The 25901-nt window shown below is 36.5% G+C and overlaps 1 protein-coding gene across 1 annotated transcript in view; it reads left to right on the forward strand.

The window, feature by feature from the left end:
• PIK3C3 (phosphatidylinositol 3-kinase catalytic subunit type 3) overlaps positions 1-25901 on the forward strand; it is a 76520-nt gene that overhangs the window by 44027 nt on the left and 6592 nt on the right. The window contains exons 13-21 of the mRNA XM_028136118.2: positions 397-464; positions 3758-3863; positions 5470-5586; positions 8745-8876; positions 10342-10470; positions 11134-11203; positions 13516-13580; positions 15617-15701; positions 16705-16779. Of these exons, the coding sequence (XP_027991919.1) occupies positions 397-464; positions 3758-3863; positions 5470-5586; positions 8745-8876; positions 10342-10470; positions 11134-11203; positions 13516-13580; positions 15617-15701; positions 16705-16779 (847 nt within the window). The remainder of the gene's footprint in view (positions 1-396; positions 465-3757; positions 3864-5469; positions 5587-8744; positions 8877-10341; positions 10471-11133; positions 11204-13515; positions 13581-15616; positions 15702-16704; positions 16780-25901) is intronic.

Below are 25901 nucleotides of genomic sequence, written 5' to 3' on the forward strand. Positions count from 1 at the left end.
GTATTTTATTAAAGAAACTCAATATTGCTAACATATTTATGAACATTACTGTAATTTTTGGTGTTTGTGATTACACTGTAGAAATGTGTGGCTTTGATACTAAGGCTGTTATACTACAAAGCTGTTTTTTAACTCATAGAAAAATTAAATCTTTTTAGATAAGTAGACCGACTTTTGAGGTAAAACAGGCCTATTTGGCTGGTGCTGCTCTGAAAAGTGCATTCGGAAGTGCATTTGCAGAAGCACTAGTATGTATTGTTAAATTTCTCCCTAAGACTTCTAATTTGAGAAGAATCTTTGACACCCCTGATGTCTAAAACAAATATGTGTTTAGATATTAGAAAGTTAATAGCAGATGGTAATATAATATATATACATTTCTTTTAATTCTTTCAGCAAGATCTCTGCACCTTCTTGATATCAAGAGCCTGCAAAAACTCAACACTGGCTAATTATTTATACTGGTATGTGAAAATAATTTTCTGTTTATTTTCTGTAAGACCCCCCCCTCCCCAATATCATAAACATTAAGTCAGTTTAAAATAACGTGTGAGCAGCCATCAAAAACCTAAGTGCGATATATATATCTAGCTGTATTCCTTTACAGCTGTGCTCGGGAATGCTTGTTAGCACCACCATTTCTCTTCCTTTCACTACCTTTCCAGTATCTAAGATCAGGTTGGGTAAGGTAATGGGTGTGTGTGTTTTTCTCAGTTTGATTTCTGTTTGCCTTTTATGGTATCTAAGTTTAAGTATGATGGTTTATAGTCCCTTAGGAGTGTGTATTTTCACATTATTTACCAACGCATCGGAAGCATACAAAAATGGAAAGTGAGAATGTGAGGTTACTTATTTTATGGGTGAAGAAACTGAGGCAAAGTCATCATATAATTGAACTTGATAGAACCTGGAGATTAGATCATTTACCTAGCACTTTGCCATTTACTGAGTATTTTCAGTGACCTTTTCTCATTTGTTCCTGTGAAGTTAAATAGGGCAAGTATAAATACCTCTATTTTATGGTCTCTTGAGTTGAAGGAAAGGAAGAAACTAAATCATAGGAAGACTAATTCACTTTTTGAGATATAATTAATATGAGGCATGGTTCCCTTTATCTGTCACAGAATCCTGCAGTGTAAAGGACAAGAAGCTTAAGCCACAAGGAGGAATATTTTGGTTCAATAAAAAATAGCACTAGGATTAAACACTAGGCAAGGGAACCTGATCCAGTTTTGCAGAGCAAACAAAGGCAAGAGCCAGCTGGGTAAGCCCTGCCTGAAGCCTCTGGACACTGAGAGAACATTTAAAACGTCTCCACTTACTTGACATATTTTAACTATAGAAATAATCTCTAAGTTTTACTGCTCAATTTACTGTGCTTACTTACAGTACGAATTAACAGATCTCCATTCTGAAAGCTCATTATTTTTTAAGAATAATGAGGCATTTCCGTTCCATGACAGAATTAAACAAAATACTGTCTTGTTTTTGACTGAGTTTAGAAAAACTGTCCAGTAGGTCAGATATATACATTTTAATTGTTCTATCTCCATTAGAACATTTTGAATTTCCTTTTTCATTTGTTCCCTTTCTAGTGATTTAAATGGGATTTCTGCTTTAGCTGAACCCTTAGGGGCCTATTGTTGTGCAGACAATCCTTTTAAAATGAATAGTGTCAACCTTTTAAGCCACAGAGAGAAGTTATAGTCTCCGATCTGTGAAATGTTGGGCATCAGGATCTATAAATCGTTTCAGAGTTTTATTTTTATAGCTATTCCGGTATGATGGAATTGAAAGTAAACTTTGGATGCTTTGACATGTTTTTCTATAACTTTTAAGACTTTTCAAGGTAATAAAGGTTATTTACCCCACAAAGCAAAATTGCCAGGAAACAGGCAGTCCACTGATGTCATCTTACAATGGGAAACGGGACAGTTTTGTCTGCCTTTCTACTTGAAGATGACAGATTTCAAGGGAATACCTTAGAGTGCTTTGTAAAATCTAGCTTACTGCTCTGAACAGAGAATTCAGAAATGATTCAAATCTACATTTTCTAGTCATGATCTAAATATACCCTTCATATTTGGAAATGGTACTGTTATTTTTATTTTATATGGACTGTTCTGTGCAGCAGAACTTTTGCTTAAATGATTTTGAGAAGTGTTTGATACTTGACCTTTATATTGAGCACCAATCTATACCCTCAATCACACGAAATTTCTGTGGACATTGTGTTTACTTGGTGGTCTAGGAGAGCAAGGAGCCTACACAAGGTGGTCATATGTGTTGCTCATTTGTAAATGAGTTTGCCGCGTAAACACACAGGAAGAAAAGGAAGAAGTTGGTAGGACTTGCGAAGACTTCCTGACAGAGATAGGGTGTTGCCCTCTGTTGGAAAGATGGGTAGACTATGGGAAGGTGGAGATGGGAAGGTGTTTGTGGACATTACTGCAACATGACCAGAAGCACAACGGGGTGGTCAGGGGATTCACCTGACTGAAGTGTGAATGCATAAAATGGACATAGTGCAAGTTTGCAAGTAAAAGCAGACCACATAATGAAATTAAAATTAATCCGTAGGTGTGTTAAAAGGAATGTATTTACCTATTTGAGAATTATCAACTTAGAAATAATGGTTAAGTCCATGAGATAAGTCATTTATTCATTCAACAATAATATATTGAATATTATGTGCCAGGCATGGAAATGCCAAGGGTAAGCTCTCGACTCTCATGAAATTTACCTTCTACATGACTGAATATACTCTTTCCCAGAAATAGTACAAGGAAATATGGTGGTTGTGACGTGAAATTTGTAAAACACTATTAGTTAACAAGGGTGACAAGTTTCTTGTGGCTTCTCAAGATAAAACAATGTGGGAGTAAGCTGAGTAGAACAGGAAGAATTCTGACCGAGGAGCCCAATGTCCTGTGTTCTGATTTTAGCTCTACAGTCAGCTAATTGTACCATGGTGGGGCAGACAACCCCTTAAATTTTGCTATTGATGAAACAAAGCAAGTTGGTATAGATGCATGATTTTCATACTGTATATCATATATAATCCATTGAAACTTTTTTGATTTATGCATCTGTGTTCATAAATGTGGCCGTGTTTATAAAGTTGTGATGGGAACCCCTGTAAATTGGTGCAGTACTGCAACATGACCAGAAGCACAACGGGTTGGTCAGGGGATTCACCTGACTGAAGTGTGAATGCATAAAATGGGCATAGTGCAAGTTTGCAAGTAAAAGCAGACCACATAATGAAATTAAAATTAATCCGGAGGTGTGTTAAAAGGAATGTATTTACCTATTTGAGAATTATCAACTTAGAAATAATGGTTAAGTCCATGAGATAAGTCATTTATTCATTCAACAATAATATTTCCACTACAGAAAACAGTGTGGAGGTTTCTTAGAAATTAAAACTAGAACTCTCATATGACCCAGCAATTCTGTACCTCAGAAAGTATTAGGAAAAAATGCTTGTGTTTTTGTGGGTTTTTTTATGCCAAAATTTTTAGAAAACCTAGTATATTGTGCAAATTAGTTACTGTTATTAATTTACCTTTTATAGATGGTTGTATATGTTGGCCCTTGTATTTCTGCTTTTAAAGGGGTGATGATAAAATACCTCATTACTCCCATTTTATTATTTTTACAAATGTGAATTAATCTTTTAGTGGAAAGGCATAAATATTTACAAAATGAACCTGAGATTCATTTCACATTATCTGAATGACAACATGTTTTTAAGGTATGTGATAGTGGAATGTGAAGATCAAGATACTCAGCAGAGAGACCCAAAGACCCATGAGATGTACTTGAATGTGATGAGGCGATTCAGCCAAGCATTGTTGAAGGTAACCATTTAACATAGGGGGACAAACCTGGACCAGATCTGGCCTGTTGCCTGTTTTGATATGTCCCTTTAGCTGGGAATGGTTTTTATATTTTCAAATGGTTCAGAAGAGTCAAAAGAAGAATATTATTTGTTGTGATACAGGAAAATTACGAGAAAGTCAAAATCAGTGTTCTTAAGTGAAATGTTATTGGAACCTAGTCATGTTTTTTGTTTTCATATTGTTTATGGCCAGTTTTGCACTACCATAGCAGTTGAATAGTTGGAATGGAGAGTGTATGCCCAGTGGGCCTAAAGAATTTATTCCTTGGCCCTTTACAGACATTTTGTTGATCCCTGATTCAATGAATAAACCTATACATGGAACCAAAAACCCCAACACTTTGCTTTTCCATTTCTACCTCTGTTTACTATTTTTATTTTCAAAACTAGGTATGTTCCAAAAAAGTTTGGCAATGGTCATATTGCAGAAACTTTCCATATAACATATATTTTCCTTCTTAAACATTTTTTAGAGATGGTATGTAAATCCATTTTCCCTTGGTGTTTGTGACTCTTACAGCAATGTCACAGTTCAGCCAGTTATACCAAGGTGGGGCAGACAACCCCTCTAAATTTCGCTATTGATGAAACAAGCAAGTTGGTATAGATGCACGATTTTCATACTGTACATCATATATAATCCATTGAAATAAATTTAAAAGCTCACAGTCTAGCATTTGTCATTTAAAGAAAAAATATGGTGCACAACAATGAACAGAAAGCACATCAATCTGTGATTTTCAGAAATACTCCTTTATCTTCTTTCATCTTATTAAATATTTAAATCACCTCTTATTTAACTCTTTGAGATTAAACTTTTATATAGTTCTCAGAGCTCAGAATGTCTCTACATCAAACTGATTAGCAAATAAGTAATTAGCAAATTGGTGCTCTTTTCTAATCTCAGTTCTATCACTTACGGCATTTGTCACTCTGTGAAGAAATCTCAGTTCCTCTGAGCTTACATCTTCTCATCTTCAAAATGAGGGTGATAATATTTTTCCAGCTGCCTTTACCAGTGTAATTGGAAAATTCACTGTATTTTATGATATTTTATGAACTGGGAATCACTATCTAAAGATTTTATAGTATTTTAGTTATTATGACTTTTATTTTACTAAGCCATATAAAATGTTGCTATTTGAGAACTTTACCCTTTATTTGGTAGATTTTTAGTTCTACCAATATTGTTGCTACCATATCCCCAGCACATTGCTAAAGATATTATAGGCATCCAGAAATTTATTGAATCAATGAGTGAAATCATTTTGTATGAATGAATTCTATTTTGTTACATGGCTGTATGTGGAAAAAAAAAAAGTGCTATTTTTGATTGACTAGTACTTGCTGAAGACTCACTTAATATTTCAACTGTGGAAAAGCTGGTGTTGTTTAAGATCTCAGGTTGCTCATCTCTGAATCAAGATAATTAATCTTTTTCAATTACACTGTGCATTGAAGTTTGCAGCTATTAGAAGAATAAATAAAGATCACCCATGCTATTAAAGAAACCCTGATCATTATGCTGCATAGAACTAATTTTCCTACCCGTTGAATACCTTCAGGGTGACAAGTCTGTCAGAGTTATGCGCTCCTTGCTGGCTGCACAGCAGACGTTTGTAGATCGGCTGGTGCATCTAATGAAGGCAGTGCAGCGTGAAAGTGGAAATCGTAAGAAAAAGGTAAACCTGCGGGATTTGCTTTTTATTTATGAGTAATAATGTCTCGATATCATAAAATTCTGAGTTTTGGTACTTTCTTTTGAGTTGATATATTTTATGAAAAACTTACTTAATTTAAACTACAGTAATAGGAACTACAGTAATAGGAACACTTAAGCATACTAATGATGTATGGGATTCTATTTTATGAGTTTCATATATTGACTTAATCCTCACAACAACCCTATAAGTTAGGTACTATTATTATTTTCCCAATTGTAAGGAAAAGTAGGAATAGAGAGGTTAAGTTAATTTGTCCAGTGTCCTCAGCAAGGATTAGCATTGGGATTTGTACCCAGACTTTCTGAGTCCATATTTTACCTATAGTGTTTTATTGGCTCTTATTTTAGAATCTTAGCATCCTAGAATATAACCCATTTGAACTGGAAAGGGCCTCTAGAGATCATTTAGATTAGAATCCGTCTGTGAACGTGAAGGTTCAGAGGGTCTTAGCCAGGGTTGCAGAATAGTTGTTCGGGACAGCACTGGCTTTGACTCTGATGCATGGCCTGTGCATTGATCTTTCTCTCAACAGTGAGGCTTCTGCTTGATGAGGACAGTTGAGCATCTGTTCTTCATGCATCACTTTTTTCTAATCAATAGCCTACATAATATGAAGGACTCAGTTGATATCTTCTCTTTACCTTAGGGGTGGGGCACCTTCTTACTGCCAAGGGCCATTTGGATATTTAGAACATCTTTTGTGGGCCATATAAAATTATCAACTTAAAAATTAGCCTGCTATGTTTGGTCATACATTTAATTAACTGACCCCTAATGCCTTGGCAGAGCCAGACCAAATGATTTCAAGGGCTTTATACAGCCCGTGGGCTGGGCATTCCCCACCTCTGCTTTACCTAATCCTATAGTAGGCAGGTCTTTCTCAGTGACCTTTGTTAACAACACAATCCATGTTCCTGTTGTTCTCCAGGCTTGTGAGATGCAATTGGAGAGAGGGAAAGGAAAAATTGAGTCAGGAGTTCAGAGACAGGGGATCAGGTCTAGAGAGAATTGCTAGCAGAGATATGTGCATAGAATAATGTTCACAAGGTTAAGAGGGGAAAAAATAGGATAAAGAGGAAACACATTATATACACCATTTTAAGGACTTTAACTTAAACATTGAGTGAGAGTAGAAGCTACTGGAGGTTTGAACAGGAGAGTGACATGAGCTGACTTTCTTGTTAGCAGCAGCACTCTAGTTGTTTTTGATAAGAGACTGTAAGAGGCAGAGGTTGAAGAAGAGGCACAGTCAGGAAGCTGCTGCAGGAATCAAAGTGAGAAATGGTGGCTTGGACCCCAAGGCTTAGAGCAGTGGAGGTAGAAAGAAGTGGCCGGATGTCTGGCCCTTCTCTTATTATCTGCTTCTGGTTATTTTACTGTTTACGAGCACATCAACTAGAAATTGGTTATGATGGGATAACTGGATATTCGGATTAGTTAACATTACTTTATATTAGTACTAGAGACCCGGTGCACAGATTCATACACTGGAGGGGGGGGGGCGCCTGCGGGGATCGGCCCGTTGTGGGAAATCGGCCTGTTGTGGGAGCACCGCTCATCCTGGAGAGCCGAGTGGCTGTGGACCCGCCCTCTGAGCGGCTGCTGAATGAGGAAATTAGTCTGAGCTGATATTTTGGGGTAATGTCTTGGGTAAAAGCATGTTCTGTGTCCTGGAGGAACCTGGCAGAGAGCTTTGCACCCCAAAGCGACTCAGTGAATGTCCTTGATGTGTGATATCAGGTCAGTGACATCATCGCGGATGTTGAGGGCAGCCGTGCTCCAGGATCCTCAGCCATCAGGACAGACTCCCCGGGGAGTCCACAGTCATGTCCCCTCTTGCCATCCACCTATGCCAGCTCCCCATGCTCTTTCTAGAACACACCTTAGAGGGTTTGCATCAGCTGGTGGTGGGTCAGGCCAGAGTCTGAATTGTCTCAGGTATTTGATAGGTGCAGAGACTCAGACTCACCCTGGGCCTGCTCATCCAGGTCAGCCAAGCAGCACTCCCACTGTGGGAGCACACTGACCACCAGGGGCAGCTCCTACGTTGAGTGTCTGCCCCCTGATGGTCAGTGCACATCATAGCGACTGGTCGACCGGTCATTCTGGTCGTTCCGCCATTCAGTCACTGGACTTTTATATATATAGATATGTCTGATGGCACATTAGGTTCAGTAGACTTACTGATTTTTGTAGGGGATATGTAGAAATTCATACTAGTTTTTAATTGATTTTAACTTGAACTTGCCAATTCAAAAGGAGAATTGAGATATGACTAAAGGGAAAGAATTTAATTTTATGTCTTGGTGGTCCTTGAAACATTTTTCTGAACTTCTGTCTTACTGATTCAGAGCTCTCCCTTTGAGCACACATATTTTCAGTAGCATCACAGTTCAAGTGCTCTATGCTGTGGGGACTGACAAGTCAAGTTCCCCCTTAAAGAACAAGCTTGCCTGATCAAAGAGTGCATGACTCTCACAGTATTCAAAGGAAATAAATGTTATTTTGAAATGGAATGGAAGAGCTTGGTCTAAATAGGACAGGTGTTGCTCAGTGACGAAGCTATTTCACTGTGACTTGAAATGTTGGTTCAATGCAGTGTGGGTGTGAGCTGAAGAAAATAAGTGATGATTTCTTAGGAGAAGTTTGATCAGTCAGAGTCAATGAACAGGAAATGGTAGGGTTCAAGTTCCTCTGTGTGGATTGAGTTTACTTTTTAAACCCAAAACTTGCACAGGAGCAGCATCATGAAATTCTTGCTTGATAATTGGTCATGCACAAATTAAGCTTCAAATGAAATTAGTTTCTCTTTGTGGCTTCAATATCATTTGAAAACAAAAATGGAATCTTTAAGTCTAGCTTGAGTATATTCCTGATTCTCAGATGAGCAAGAGAAATGTGTTCCCTGACCGTGTGCAAGTCCAGCGCTTGGTAATCCAAGGAGTGCTCCTGTTAGAGCATGCTGCCCCTGGCAGCTCTCACTTGACACACATTTTTTGTGGTGTTTTGCAGATATTTTAAAGTGAACGGATCAGTCTTTATGTCTTTACCATGTTTTATAAACTACTTTTTAAAAAAGTTTAACCTAATTCATCCTTTTTGCCTTCTTCTTCTAGAATGAGAGACTACAGGCATTGCTTGGAGATAATGAAAAGATGAACTTGTCAGATGTGGAACTTATCCCATTGCCTCTAGAACCCCAGGTGAAAATTAGAGGAATAATCCCAGAAACAGCTACACTATTCAAGGTAATCGTGATGGACCTTTAACGTCTGTGATATGAACCTAGTTCTTTAAAGCTAGAACACTACAGGTAATATCTGTATTTGATTTAGTAATGCTAGAGGGAAAGGTACCCTTTATTTAACAGTGTTTTGTTTTGTTTTGTTTTAATACATTTTATTGACTTTTCACAGAGAGAAAGGGAGAGGGATAGAGAACTAGAAACATTGATGAGAGAGATACATCATCCAGCTGCCTCCTGCACACCCCCCACCGGGGATGTGCCCGCAACCAATGTACATGCCCTTGACCGGAATCGAACCTAGGACCTTTCAGTCCGCAGACCGACGCTCTATCCACTGAGCCAAACCGGTTTCAGCTATTTAACAGTGTTTTGATTTCAGATCTTGTATTACCAGTAGGCATTTTTTAAGTATGAAATGTGTAAAGTATTTTTATATATCTGGGTTGTTTTTTAATCTTTAATTTTTTGAACTACTTTTTAATAAAAGCCACACCTACTTTTTTCCAAGTGAGCTTTTATTTAAAAATAAAATTGAAAAACTTATATTATGCATTCAGTTCATAGGTTCACATGGTTAGATATGAGTCCCAGTTAACCTTTTTAACATTGCTCAACCTGTCCCTATGGCTTAACTTTTTCCTTCATATTTTTATGTAGTACAGTAATTCTCTTTAGTCCTGAAGGGCATGCTAGGCTTTCTTTTGACGAGCCACCACTTGGATAGTTAAAAACACCCAACTGGTGGTAGCTGTCTTCTCCAGTTGTGCCACAGGACCCATCATGACCTGTGTAGCATCATTATCTGCTGGGCATCGTAATGACATGGTCATGGATCCAGGCTCTGCCCATATGAGCTGGATGACCTTGCACACATTTTTTCTCCTGTCTCCTCACCTGTGAGATAAAGCTAACACCTCCTCTGCATAGCTGCTAAGGCAATCTGAAACTAGAGAGGGTCAGGAGTCCGGCACCATGCATGATAAAGAGGAGATGTGCTCGCCATGATAACTTGTAGTGTTAGAGACATACTAGAGTAAATGAGGTAAAACAGTACAGCATTAAAATGCACCAGATATAGTCAAGACCCCTTGCTTCTAATGGCAGGTATATGACTGGCTTTGCAGCTTTGAGACTTAAATTACTTTTTTATGAAATGAAGGGAGATCTCAAATACCTTTATCTTTTATTCTAGAATAACTATATGTTTTCTCCAGAATCTTTCGCTTAATTAGATGAAATCTAATGACTGAGTCCAGAGCTTGTGCTCCTTATGCCCTACAGTCCTGGCTGTTAGCTAACTCACTGTTTTCTCCAGTGTTCCCTAATGTCTCTTGCTGCCACCATCTTGTTTCTCAGGTCCTGTTTACCTGTTGGCAAATCTTACATGTCAGCATTTTCTTCTGTGTGTAGTCAATTTTCATGCATTAATTTATATCCAAATTTGAAAGCAATATTTTTATTTCCAGAGTGCCCTTATGCCTGCACAGTTGTTCTTTAAGACAGAAGATGGAGGCAAATACCCAGTTATATTTAAGCATGGGGATGACTTACGCCAAGATCAACTTATTCTTCAAATCATTTCACTCATGGACAAGGTGAACGTAGCCTTATGTTGGTGGGGAACATTATTTCGTTTCAGAAAACTGGTTTAGTACGTATTTAGTATATGGACACAGGACATATTTGTAACATTTCAAGTACAACACAGAAAGCTCAGCAGTCTCCACTTGACCTTGAACAAATTCAGCTGTTTTTTGCACTGCAGAATAGCTCTTGTGATGGAGATAAAATGAAACTGCATGTGTTTCTTTCTATAAAAAAGTTTTTCCTAACTAAATTGGTTCAATGTTGGATTTAGTAATTTCCTTCCTCTTAGTCAACTAGATCACTTTCAAATCCCATCCTTATCCCAGGATTTTAAAGGAACATATTTGCTTTTATTTCTTTTTTTTTCTGAGTCAAAAATACTTTATGAGCAGAAAAAAACAAAACCCTGCATAAATTAGTAGAAGGAAGTCTACTGTTCATTGAAAACTGACAGTGATTTAGATTAAGATAAAAATGTGGCACACCATCCAGTAAGTGCTTAATAAATTTATTTTAATGATGAAAGTTAAATTAACTAATGAATTTAGTTAAACCTTAGTTTAGGTTCACTTCCTGACTCTTATTTATTAAAGTGCTAAAATACTTACCTGTAAAACTGTTTCATAACAATCTTTACATTTAGTTCATATATTTTACCTTTTGATCAACAGCTGCTACGGAAAGAAAATCTTGATTTGAAGTTAACACCCTATAAAGTATTAGCCACCAGTACAAAACATGGTAAGTTTAGTTTACACTGTGATTGTCTATTTCAATGTCAATGAATATACTTCTCCTTTTTTAATTGAAAGGTATTAAAAATGCTAGAACTAGAACTCATTTGCAGCACTGAAGACCAGCTTTCTTTTGACCAGCCACCACTTGGATAGTTAAAAACAGCCAGCTGGTGGTAGCTGTCTTCTCCAGTTGTGCCACAGGACCCATCATGACCTGTGCAGCATCATTATCTGCTGGGCATCGTAATGACATGGTCATGGATCCGGGCTCTGCCCATATGGCCTGCCTCCCTCTCTCCTTGCTCTTCTTCCTTTCCAATCATTAAACATCATATTTGGAAGAAAAATTAAAACCTTTATAGTGTATTTCTTTGCATTCAAAGCTGGTTATAATTCACAGTAATTTCTTACATGGCAGTCTGTGTCCTGAATCATCATTTCAGAGTTACTACAACCAGAGTGGCTTTGTACTGTGCTCTGCCAATAAAAGCCACTGATTACCTAATTTTTCTATATAGATCGATAGCATCCATAGCTTTTTGACATTTAATGTCCTCTGGAAGCTGGAGTGAGATTCCCTAGGAATGCCTGTTGTGAATTTTATAGTCTTGTTACTCTTAGAGTTGCACACGTTTAGATACCTAGAGAAACAAGTTATCTCTCAGGTTTCCTGCCCTTCCCAAGCCACTTGCAAATCTTTTTGATAATTTAATTCTTCTTCTCATTTTCCTCTCAGAATGATCTTATTAAAAATGCAGATATGGTCTTTGACTATCTTGCTTAAATTGATTCATTAGCTTTCATTTGCTCTTGGGATGAAGGCAAAAAGCCGCAGCTTAGTTCTGCAGAGCGACATTCCCCCTGCGTCTGCCCCTGAACCCCGTCCTCTGCCACTCACCCCTGCTTCTGGGGTTCTCGCCACACTGGCCACCTTCCATTTTCTCCACGCACTGTGGTCTTCCTTTCAGCCTTCAGGCTTTCACGTAGGCTGTGTTCATTATCTTTAACATTCCTTCCTCCACAGCTTTACCTGTTAACTCGTTATCCTTCAAAATGTGGCTCAAATTGTCAGATGCCTTCTGTTTCTTTTGTAATTTAGGTCTCCTACCCAAGAATGTCAAACTCCCAGTGGCTGCGAGTTTGACATGCTTGTACACTATTCTCTTTCATAGTACTCTTTCATCTGTAGTATTTATCCCAATAAAACTTGCAAGCTTATAAGTTTGAAGCTTGGTCTATGAAGGCATGGTCAAGGCTCTATGTTTTACCTGGCAAAGTTCTTGCTACATAGTAAAGAAACAATAAAAAATCTTAAGTGAATTAATGAAAACTATTTTGTGTTTATTATATAGTAATGAGACATTTCATATTCTAAAATAGTATCTAATCTCTTAATTTGCATGCAAATAGCTGATATGAGGCTCACCAAAGCCATATCATGATTGTTTATGATCCTGAAATTCTTTCCTTCATTCAACTTTGATTTTTTTAATATATTTGTTGTTTATATTCCTGCTGTTCCCAGATTTTTCTCCTTGTTCTCCTGTATATTATCTCTTCCCTCTTCTTTTTGGTAGTTTGAAGGATTTATACATTTCTTCTATCATTTCCATTAAAAGGCAGAAGATGGAGTATTAAATAAAAAAGTTAATGACCATAATATAGTTTTAAGGTTAGGTGACTGATATTACACAATTTCAGATTCTTAAAGTGATTTTAAATGTGGAATGGAAAATTTTTAATTGATATATTTAAAAAAATACAGAATACAGGAAGAAGAAATTTTTATGCCAGACTTAAGAAGTTTGGCCTCTTACATGTTTGTGTTCCTTGTGTACAATTATAAAAATTGGCCTAGCCGAAACCGGTTTGGCTCAGTGGATAGAGCGTCGGCCTGCGGACTCAAGGGTCCCGGGTTCGATTCCAGTCAAGGGCATGTACCTTGGTTGCGGGCACATCCCCAGTGGGGGGTGTGCAGGAGGCAGATGGTCAATGTTTCTCTCTTATCGATGTTTCTGACTCTCTATCCCTCTCTCTTCCTCTCTCTGTAAAAAATCAATAAAATATATATTTAAAAAAAGATTTTAAAAAATTGGCCTAGAGAAACATACAGATTAAATTAGCTTAATTTTTTAAAAGTTACCTTATCCTTTGAGATAACTGCCAGAATGAATCTAAATAGTGTTTGCAGACCTTTTAGAGTTATTCAGATATGTAGTGTATACATTTGCAAATGAAGGTTATTCTTAGCAGAACCTTTATTTTTATTGTTTAATCAATAACTTAGCTCAGAGCTATGCATTTATTTCTGTGTAGGCTTCATGCAGTTTATCCAGTCAGTTCCTGTTGCTGAAGTTCTTGATACAGAAGGAAGCATTCAGGTATGGTACTTATTTAAAGATTTATAGAATTCATGAATATATTCTTGTTATAAAAATTTCAAGCTGTATAAAAGTATGTAAGTTAAAAATGAAAGTCTCCTTTTATCACCCTTTTTCCTGCAAGTATTTTTCATTTCCTTAGAAGTAAACAATACTAACAGTTGGAAATTCTTACATATTAGGACATACTAGTATAGGTGCTCAAATATGAGACATAATTAGGACATAATAGGAGATCAGTAATTAATTGGTGAATAAATTAAAAATGCCTTAAGTTTATGGCTACATTTCAAAATGTGGAAATATTATAATTTAACCATTAATGAACAGTTTGATTATCTCAAATTTTTGTTTAGTGCTCTAGTGATACTCTTGCTCGTGTATGTTTTGCACAATTATTTTCTCAGGCCCCTGTCCTCCTCTTCCAACATTTCTGCCTCCTTTAATATAAGAAAAGGCAAGTAGATCCTAGTACTAAGCCATGTGTGTCTTTGGGAATATTTTACATTTTAAATATATGGATTCATTCTTATTATATCTTATAATGGTTTATTTTTGTTAACTTTTAAATATCGTTTTTCTTTTTCCCTAACTAAGAAAAATGAATGATATTCTCACAGAATAATGAATACCCCTGAGATGAAAGATAATACAACGGGGGCTTGATAGAGGACATTTGCTACTGTGTGTTTTTGTCTTTTTCAGTTTAGAGTGTCCCTAATTCAGTATGGAGTTTAGATTTCCTGGAAAGCATTACTCTGATTTCTTGGCAGAGCAAGTGGTTACTCTGTTCTTATGTTTGGGGTACATTTATGTGCAGTGGTTAAAAGCTCGGGGTCAGAACATCAAACTGCCTAGGGTTGAAGTTTGGCTCTGCAGCTTTCGCTATGAACATTGAGTGACTGCTTAACCTTTTGTGCAGGCCAAGGCTACTGTCTTTACTAGTAGAAGGCCTGATTGGTTGCACAGGCAGCCCTTGGCTTGTATCAGGAAATTTGGCTTTCAGTGTGTTCCCTCCGTTCCATAACTGAGAAGGGTGGTTTGCTGTGCCTATGCTGTATAAATAATATAATTTATAGCAATCAACCTGCTTTCCTTTTAAAATTTTGATAGTTGCTAGGCAAAGGATGCTTATTGCTATAATAAATCTTATTCGTGCTACAACTATATGTTGAATCTGTGACTCCATCTAACAAATCAAACCTATTGGAGGTCTGGGAACCACCTAACATACCCTTCAAGCCTCAGGTTTTGCAACAGGTAACATTTTTCCGCCCAAATATTTTTGGTCTGTGGCTGGTTGAATCTATGGATGTGGAACCCCTGGATACCAAGGGTTTACTGTAATTAAAAACAACTCATGTTCATTTTCAGGAGAATGTATGATATAAAAAAATCCCACAGCCCTCATATTTACTTTTAGAAGAAAGATGAAACAAGTGATATGTTAAGGATGGAGATATAGCAGTAATTTATTGTCTTTTCTTTAAGCATATATGTGTGTTTTTTGTTTGTTTGTTTTGTCTTAACAGTTTGTAAGCATAGCAATAGACTTATTCCTGAGGAATATGCGTCCTAAAATCCACATTTTATAATTACAGACTAAATTTTGGATCAGATACCTATGGTAATTACAGGCAGTCCTCGGGTTATGTTGGACTTGACGTAAGTCATTTCATGGTTACGTCGCCATCTCCCATTTATTTATTAAAAAAAAAAGTTCCATCATGTCAACATATGTACATATGTGCTTTATGTTTTTATCATTTATTTACCACAAGTAAAGGTCAGGAATTGTTATCTTTCTTTTAAATTATTTTTACTGTTTCACTTCATTACTGCTGTGTATGTGCTCCATGTGAGTGACGTAGGTGCTTATGTAGGTGGGTTCCGACTTAACGGAGAAAATTGTGTTGCGCACTGTAGGAACGCATCTCCGACGTAACCCGAGGACCTACTGTATTTACAGTTTCGAAATGCCTAATGTGTTTAAGAATTATATTGAATTTGTTAACATGTAAATACTATCTTTTCAGAACTTTTTTAGAAAATACGCACCAAGTGACAATGGGCCCTATGGGATCAGTGCTGAGGTAATGGACACATATGTTAAAAGCTGTGGTAAGTTTGACAGACTATTTCCTTCCATTGATGTTAGAATGAAGGGAAGTAGGCTACTCTGCGATTGCCATATTCATACACATTTAGAGTGTGTTAAGGTGTCTCAGTCCGTTCGGGCTACTATAACAATATTACCAGTTCTGGAGGCTGGGATTCCGAGCATGGGTACCAGCATGGTCAGCTGAGGGTCTTCTTTGGGTTGAAGACTTCTTGTGTCATGTGGTGGATGGGGCTAGGGAGTCTGTGGTGTCCCTTTTACAAGAGTACTAACCCCATTCATGAGGGCTCCACCCCCATTACCTAAGGACCTCCCAAAGGCCCCACCTTATAATACCACCTCTTTGGCATTATGATTCCAACATGTGGATGTGGGGGAGGCATAAAAATGCTCTATAAGAAGACTAAAATATATAAAATGTTGATAAAAGAAGTGATTAGTGGTTTTGATTAATAGTAATAATGAGGTATTTAGTAAATCCTATTGTGAATTTCATAAATGTCTTTACTGCTTAAATGAATTCATTTATTTTCTATTGGCTGGCACTTCAGAATTGTTTCTGTAAATTTTTTGTTTGTTTGTTTTTTAACCCTGCATTTACTTTGTTATCTTGTAGACAGCACGATTTGGGATGATTGACTTCATTATGTGAATTTCTGTAGACACTTTTTTTTTTCACCATCATCTTTAATGCATGTCCAATAAATGAGAAATGGTAGACCTGAAACCTGGTTTCACTTTTGAAACAAGTGGCTTTTATAATTTGACAATATTCTACATGATGTTTTTTTCTGTTGCAAATAGTAATTTCTTTTGAGTTTCAAATACTAAACTTCATAGAGTCAAAGCTTATAAATTTAATTTGAGAATTTAGGTGAGAAGTCAAAAACAGTAGTAAGCAATTTGAAAGTAAAGTAGCACACATTGCTTTTATATTCAGCGCTCCATATAACCTGGTTTGCATGTGTTATTCACAGTTTGTTTGTTTTTTAACTGTTACTGCAGCTGGATATTGTGTGATTACATACATACTTGGAGTTGGAGACAGGCACTTGGATAACCTTTTGCTAACAAAAACAGGTAACGTATAATGGCTACTAGCAGATAGACATTTTATGTGCAGTGATTTTCTTTTTCTTTTACCTTGGAATCTTTTTACCTTAGTAGTAACAAAATAATATGCATAAGTGAAGGTAAATCATTATCTTAAAAGTTCCTTTAAATCAAGGGTGGGGAACCTTATTTCTGCCAAGGGCCATTTGGCTATTTATAACATCATTTGCTGGCCATAAAAAATTATCAACTTAAAAAGTAGCCTGAGATATATATATATATATATATATATAGATATATATATATGTATTTGTTCAAACATTTAGTTAACTCATCCCTAATGCCTTGGCAGGGCCAGACCAAATGAGTTCATGGGCTTTATATGGGCCAAGGGCTGAGGTTCCCCACCCCTGCCTATGGTAACTTTGAAGGCCATCTAGGGGAAATTCCCATCCTTTATAGGAATCACTTTAGTAGTAATCTTCCAGGTGGTCATCTAGCCCTTGCTTCTTAAAACCCTCCTTTGGTGGACAGTCATAATGTGCGTAGGCAGTCCGGTCCCTTTTGGTACAACTCTAGTTAGAATGCTAAAATGTTCTTTCTCTTATTAAATTCTCAGCAAACTTAACTCACTTTATGTTGGTTTTATAAATTGATTTTTAGAGAGAGAGGAAGGGAGAGGGATAAAGAGATAGAAACATCGATGAGAAAAACATCATCGATCGGCTGCCTCCTGCACTTCCCCTACTGGGGATCAAACCCACAACCCAGGCATGTGCCCTGACCTGGAATCGAACTGTGACCTCCTGGTTCATAGGTCAACGCTCAACCACTGAGCCACACCAGCTGGGCTGAACTCACTTTAACTTCTATCTTTAATTCTTTGTTTTTCCATGGAATAATTACTCCCCCATCCCCTTCTTCCTGATAACTCTTTTGTCCCATGGCTTTAAACATCATCTCTGGAAACAACTTCCAAACTTATAGCTCTCTACCTCAGTCTATTTTATTAGCTTCAAACCGAAATACATAACCGCTTACCTGAACTCCCAATTATATCGCTAATTGTAAAAGTTGTTCCCTTCCTCCATCACCTGTCTGAAACCTGCTCTTCACCTCACTTTTCCATCTCAATAAGTAGCCTTATCCACCCAGTTGTTTAAGCACCAAACTTAGGAGACATTTTTAATACTCCTTGGCCTCATTTCACATATTTAACCTATCAGCAAATCTTGTCTCCTCCTTACCTCAAAAATAAATCAAGAAGTTATGTGCTTTCTTTTGCCCAAACTGTTTGAATAAAATCTGACTTTTTACTATGGCTGCCATGGCTTGCCCACATGACCAGTCGGAATGTTTCAGTGTCAAACCACTCCTGCCTCAGCCAGTGCCCTGTTTCCTCCTCCTGGAAAGTTCTTTTTTTAGATCTTTGCAAGTCTGACTGTGGTTATTAAGTCTAAGTTCTCATAGCATTTCCTTAAAAGGATCCTCCTCTGATTCTCCGATATGAAATAACATACCTGCCACCCCACCTTTCCCCATTGCTCTCTATTGATTATTTTGTTTTGTCTTCTTTATACTAGTCATCACTAGCTGAAGTTTCTTTTTTATATAATTCAGTAAATATTTATTGAGCACCTACTATGTGGCAGGTATTGTTGTAGATGCTGGGGATACCAAAGTGAATAAAACACAGAAATCCTGACCCTAATGAAAGATGTTGATTCCTTATATTTATCTTCTCCCATTCAAGATGCAGGTTCCAGCAGGGACCATGTTCGTCCACCTAGCCACCATGGCTCAGAGCCTTGATAACAGCTGGTTAAAGTATCAATAAATCAGTATTCAATTATCTGCTCTTCTATGTAGCCTTTTTCTTCTCTAGGCTAAATAATTCTGCTGTTTTCAGCCTTCCTCAGAAATTAGATTTAAATTTTTTTTAAAAAAATGGTCTCTCTGTTAAGGACATTTTCTGTTTTGTTAGTATTTCTCCAAATTGTGATGTTAAGAATTTACATAATACATAGTATGCCGTATAATTATTAATGGATAACCCTGTTAATTCATATAATCTGGTATTTCATCTACTCAGTTTTAAATTACTAATGTAAAAACCATCTGTGGGGCCCTGGCCGGTTTGGCTCAGTGGATAGAGTGTCAGCCTGCAAACTGAAAAGTCCCAGGTTCAATTCCGGTCAAAGGCACATGCCCCGGTTGTGGGCTCGATCCCCAATGGGGGACTTGCAGGAGGTAGCTGATCCACGATTCTCTCTCATCATGGATGTTACTATCTCTCTCCCTCTTCCTTCCTCTCTGAAATCAATAAAAATATATTAAAAAGCAAACAAACAAACAAAATCTGTGGTAGAACTTGCAGGTGGGAACCTTGTCTGTGCCAGGCAATGCTTTAATAACCAAGACCAAAGGACTGTAGCTGGATTGCCCTGGAGGTTGTCACCTAGTTTGTTAGTTTAGCAAAAGCTACTTATGGAATGTTACGGTGTGTTTGGAGAGAATTGTGTTTTTGAAGAAGTGTTCTGGGTTGTTTCCTTAGTTCTCTTTTTGGTTGAATCTATTAACCACATGGATCAAGCTACCAAAGTGATTCCATGTGTTTCTTTGACTTAATCATTTTATAACAATGTAATCTTTAATGTATAGAGTAGCATACATCTATGATGTTATATTAGCAGATCTGTATGCAGATATATTTGGGGGAAGGGGAATTGATAAATAATAGACTTTTTTTCTTTAAGAGTTGCTCTGTTTGGGGTTGGGGGTCATTTAGAAAAAGGAGTCTTCCTAATCTACTTTTTTTTTGCCCAGGTTATAGTTACTTGTTTTATGGCAATTGAATTACAGAATTTCAGAAACAGAGCTTTAACTTTTTGTTACCAGTTTTCCACTAGAGGGTGCTTCAGATTTGCCTTTAAATACAAAACTTTCCTTAAAATGTGCTAAGTGAAAGGCACATTGTCTTTTTAAAAAACAGCATTTTTTGAGTAATTTTTTTTCTTAACTGCTTTATAATTATTTTATCCAGATGTATATAGTACAATTGGCATCTTAAGTCTTCCTCACTAGGGTAGATATTTTCAATTTTCAGGTTTAACTTGAATGAAATTAGGTTATATAAGGAAAGTCTGGTTCTGTTTAGGCAAATGGAAGTATAATACATTCTTCAACTTTTAAAAATTATAATGATTTATTTTAAAATATTTGTCTTTAGTTATCTTTTACTAACAGTCCGTATATTTCAAAGCAGTTTCAAGTTATATTAATTATATAAATGTTGTAAATAGACTTTGTATAGTTTAGACAACTATTATTTATTCAGAGTGCATTTTCAATGTTGTTTATTGCAGGAAATACATTTCTGTGCCTATAGTTAAAAAATGCCTTGAGTATCCTGAAGCAGCTTCCATTGGATATTTGGGTCCATTATACGTTCAATACAGACTGTAACATATTAACCATTAAGAGCTTTATATTTTCTTGTGTAACTGTACAGTCTCTTGTTGTTAGTGGATCACTTTTTAAAGAAAAGTAAGATTTCTCCCATTTAAAAAAAATAACACCTTTTGTCTTCTGTTCTCTTTTGTCAGTTTGGGCAAGTTTAAACACTATAACTCAGCTTTGATTTGAAATTGTTATCAGAGTTCCACTGATTCATCTACATTCAGTTCTCTGGTATGAGAGGTGTAGAGAGAAAGGAGATACCCAGATGTCATTTCACTGGGGTCTTTTGGGGACTTGATCCTAATACATTGCTCTACCCTTTAAATATAGATGACAGAAAGGGTCAGACTGAGAAGTTTAGGATTGTGTGGAGGAAGATACATCACTGTATGTAGAGAATTTTAAAATCTTTACAATAGTAATTTGGGGGGGGAAAAAAGTGAAATATGAGTCTCAGTTACTGATTTCCAAGAAGCCCCATGCTTTTCATTTGGTTTCAGATAACCTTGGGACTTATCAACTTAGCTTGGTTGACATTTCTTCAGCTTGTGCAGCAGAGGGCGCTGTGTATCCACCATAAAAGTAAAGCACTGTCCGTTCCTTTGTCAGTGTATTGCCATGTGCTCAATTGTAACCTTGTTTTATTGAAGCAAATTTGGGAGTGAATTGTGTTTCACTTATTAATGCATTAATATAGCATTATTTGAACAACAAATGTTAAAATTTAAGTGTTATATGGGAAAAAGCAAGTGGATTTTTTTGAGTTGGTATCCTTTGAGGAAGCTTTAAGTTTATTCAGAGTAATCATTTGTGGCAGGACTCAAATGAAACATGATTTGGATTTATCCCAACTCTTTGAAGAAAGGCTTATTTTTATATGTGAGAATTTGAGGGGATGAAAAAAGGACCACTATAACTGAAAAACCTGTTCATTGTTTATGGTATACAGACTTTATAATAGAATTAACATATAGCATTAATATGTAAATAACTGAAAAACATTCACAAATGAAAACAAGGAGCTAAGTGTGTAGTATCAGGGAAGTTAGTTGTTAAGTCCCAACGGTGGCCCTTCCAGTCTGGATTTACACATTTCTAGAGTGAGGAATGATGGCTTTTTTGTCTGTCTTGATGCTTCAGAATAATCCCCTTTGAGCCTCTGTCAGAAAGCTCAAAGTAAAGAAAAATAGTTATTGTTATCCTAATTGTAATTTTTAAAATATATTTCCTATCCTGATCTTATTTATCATTCTTTAATTTTATGTGAAATTGATTCATTTTGTTTTTTAATTCTTAGGAATAGTCTTACATTGCATTAGTTAATATGTCAGGCTCAAAATCAGATTATTTGAGTTTAAATTGCCTTTCTACCATTTTGTGACTATGGGTAAGTTACCTAACATACCCGTGACTCGGACTTTTCTTCTGAATGTGTAATTAATAGAACTCTCTCCTGGTAGTGTTGTGAGGGTTGAATTAGATACATAATAGAATTTTCCATGGTACTGAGCACATATAATTCTTGAGGTTGGCTAGCTTTTATGGTTTTGTTTGCTTTACCATCAGGAAAGAATGCTTTCCATTTTTTGACTTATGTAGCTGATATTTGGAATCTTACTCTATAATAATAAAAGCATAATATGCTAATTAGACTGGATGGCCGAACAGCAGAACAGTGGAACGACCATCCGGACACGAAGCCGGGGCAGCCACTGCTGCTGCGCAGCCGCCCGGGCTGCGAGGGCCAAGCCCCTTGCACGAATTTTATGCATCAGGCCTCTAGTTTTAGAGATAAGGAAATAATTAACTTATTTCAAAAATTCCTTTTTACCACTCTAAATTTCAAACATGTTAAAGTTACCGCCTTCAAATTCTCTTTTGAGTGGCTCTTTATTTTAGTAGCATAGGAAGTTATAGAAGAGAACAATCAGTTTGCTCATTGATTTAATGTTATCCTTTCTGTGTTTTAAGGTAAAGCTTGATATTTAAAGAATATATTTATTTGTCTTATTTTTTTCCTCAAGACATAATACAGTTTATGATATTCAGAATCTTCTGATATGGAAATAACATAGTTACTATTCAAATAGTGGTGCCTTCTCAGCTGTTTGTATTTAAGTTACTCAGTTTGGTAGATTAAGTATGTTGCAAAACCTAAAGCTACAGACTTATTTTCTCAATGTGCTTGTTTATTTTCTGGGAAATGAGATAAAGGGCTATAAAAACTTTTATGTATTTAGTAAGCACCTAGTAAGTGCTTTTAGAATGAATAAATGAACTAGGGTTTTGTGTGGTTTTTTTAATGTCATTTTTATCCATTTTTAGGGTTTCCAGGAAAATCTGTTTCCTGTCTAAACTTCCATTGTAAACTCTGGACATACTGTTATCTACCAATTTGATTGGTTTTCCTCAATACAAAACAGAGCCAGGCCCATAAGACCTTCACTTTTTAGCCATAAATTCTTTTTTAGTCTTCTATCATTACTTTAGTTATTTAAATGAGAAGGACTTATCTTCATGTGAATAGTTTTCTTTTTAGACACTATTTAAAATCTGATCTTTTGAAAGTTTCTTGAATATTTAGTATCAAGAGGTCTTCTCGTGTTTACTGAAATCTTATCATAAAGAAAATATTAATGGTTGCTGTGTGTTTTTTTAATTAGATAGACAAAATGGAAATTTAAAAACTCTATTAAATATTATTAATTTCAGTAGTACCCATTCTCTTTAATCCAAGATCTGCAAATGTCTTGAACTATAATTTTAGAAATAAGTTCTTGTCACTTATGCAAATAACAGGAAAATTTAATTAACTCCTCTTACCCCTTGTATATAGGAGATAATTACAGTCAACATTCAGTTTGTTTTATGTACACTTTACCTCCTGACTATTTAAGGTAATAGATTTGAGTAATCTTCCTGAATTTCCTAATTAAACTTTTAATTTTATGAAGTGCATTTTTTAAATCCTTACAAGTTTCCTTTACAGGTATTAACTTTAAAAGAGCCATTCATTCCCTTTGCTATTTAAGAGGTACATTTTCTTGAAGCATTAATAGCCTCTTTTCAAAATACATGACTCTGTGAACTTGCAAAGCATAATAATGGTTTCATTGTTAGATACTGAATCTTTTATGCCTTATAATTAAGCAGTAATCCTGTTCCTTGAGAGTTTTCTTGTAAGAAGAATAGAAATACACTCTTCATTTGAAAGCAGCGAGGCATAGTTGACATTGGAATTCCAATAATGCCTGTAATGAAATGAAGAAAAGTGGGACTGGGTTTCCTATTAAAAGCAGAGAGCACATTAAATAAACCACGTATGATGGCTGATAGCTTTTGATACTGGGATGTCGTGATTCATTAAGGGTGGCAGTTTTGAATCAAAGCTGGTCAGATAGGTTATCTGCTCAAGTGCTGAGTACCATTAAGAATTATACTCATAACAAAACAAAGCATCACTTACATAATTAAATAAACCAAGGAAATTTTAGCTATACCTGTACGAATAAGGGTAGAATGGTGTTTGTCTAACAAAGCAGAAAATAAATGGTAACTTCAGAATGAGAATAAAGCACAAAATGAAGTGTTTTGCTTAGTTGGACAGAGGCTATATATAGGGCGGATGGGGCAAAAGTAGGTTTGCAGTTGTGGGTATATGAAATACAGAGTTTATTCGTGTATTATGACTTATTAATCATGGTATTATTTTCCATATGAACAACTGTAAACCCACCTTTTCCCCACCCTGTATTTAGTTTAAGGCAGTAAAATCCTTAACAGAAGTTGATCATGGACTTTTCACCAAATTCTAGACAATTCAAAGATAGCCTAGTCCCTTGAACCTTAAGAGATTAGGAGATGCCTCTGTTTTTATATTGTTCATTAGGTTCAACTTGTAGGGGAAGTCATATGGTATTTGTCTTTCTCTGACTGGCTTATTTCATGTAGCATCGTAATCTCCAGGTCCATCCATGCTGTCGCAAAATAAAAACAGAGGCATGGATACATGGAACAGACTCACAGCTGTCAGGGAGGAGGGAGGGAACTGGATGAAAGAAGGCAAAGGGATTAGCCAAAGAATGTACATGCATAATCCATAGATACAGACTACAGAGTGGTGATGGCCAGAGGGAAGGAGGGATGGGGCTAGGTGGAGGTGGGCAAAGTGGGGGAATGGGGACATCTGTCATAGAGTCAACAATAAAAATAAAGTTAGAGAGAGATTAGGAGATGATGTTTTCCCAGGGAATACTGCAATTATCAAATCTTATTCTAAAACTAGTTTTTTATCTTTTTGGAATCATGGACTTCATTTGGGAATTTGGTGAACTCAGGATTTTCCAAAAACTTGATTTCATTGTGTTTAGAGACCTCTGGAGCCTATTTTGGAATTCTGAAATGTGTTTTTCAATCATGAGTAATACACAAAACTGTTTTAAACAGAAATGAAACCCCCTGTGTTGACATACTGCATTTTATAATCTTAAATATGTACCACATAAAACCTGGTATTAACTTCTTGTACATGTTCTCTTACATAACTAAAAAACAGATTTATGAATTAAATCATGTTACAAACTTGCAAAATTTAATCTAGCAACATTAATATGACAAAAGTAAATTGAAGTTGTCACTTGCAGTGTGACGATGGTACAGATAATATAGTGGAAGTTTGAGTTCAGAGTGTTGTTAATATATCCCATGTGAATATTCTTATACCACTTTTCTCTACTTGAACCTACTTCATAACCTCCATTGTTCAAGATGCTGCCATGTAATTTCAAGGTAGAACTAATCCTGCTTCTGTTAGTATCAGCCTGCAACAATTAAAGTTGCCTTGCTGTTGGATACTAACTCAGTCAAGAACACTGAAATAACACTAAAGTACTACTACTAAGGTAGCATCCAGAAGATACAGATTTGGCCTCTTTCGTTATTATTATTTTTTAATCCTCACCCAAGGATATGTTTCTATTGATTATAGGATAGAGAGAGAAATATCATGTGAGAAACATCTATGGGTTGCCTCACTGGGAATCGATCCCGTAGCCTTTTAGTGTACAGGACAATGCTTCATCCAACTGAGCTACCCTGCCATGGAGGCCTTTTTTGTTTTTATTATAGACTAGAGGCCCAGTGCACAACATTTATGCACTGGGAGGGGGGTCCCTCAGTCTGGCCTGCTCCCTCTCACAGTCCGGGACCCCTCAGGGAGATGTCTGCCTGCAGCGGAGGCGGGAGAGGCTCCCGCCACCATCGCTGCGCTCACCAGCCATGAGCCCAGCTTCTGGCTGAGCAGCGCTCCCCCTGTGGGAGCACACTGACCACCCGGGAGCAGCTCCTGTGTTGAGCACCTGCCCCCTGGTGGTCCGTGTGTGTCATAGTGACTGGTCATTCCGCCATTTGGTCGATTTGCATATTAGGCTTTTATTATATAGGATCTTCATGGAAACAAAGACAAGAAATTTTAAAACAAAACAACCCATTATAAGAACTTGCAGATTTCTAGAAGAAAATTTCTCACATCAACAATATTATTGAAAGTTGTCTAAGCTGTAAATGTGAAATTGAGCTGACTTTGGTTAAATAAATGCAAAATAGCCACATTGAATCTCCATTATCCCAGGTTTTAGAACTATAACAAAAATAAATGAAACAGGGTTTTTTATTATAAGACTCCTAATGGT

The sequence above is a fragment of the Eptesicus fuscus genome, chromosome 12, assembly GCF_027574615.1.
Source record: "Eptesicus fuscus isolate TK198812 chromosome 12, DD_ASM_mEF_20220401, whole genome shotgun sequence".
NCBI lineage: Eukaryota > Metazoa > Chordata > Mammalia > Chiroptera > Vespertilionidae > Eptesicus > Eptesicus fuscus.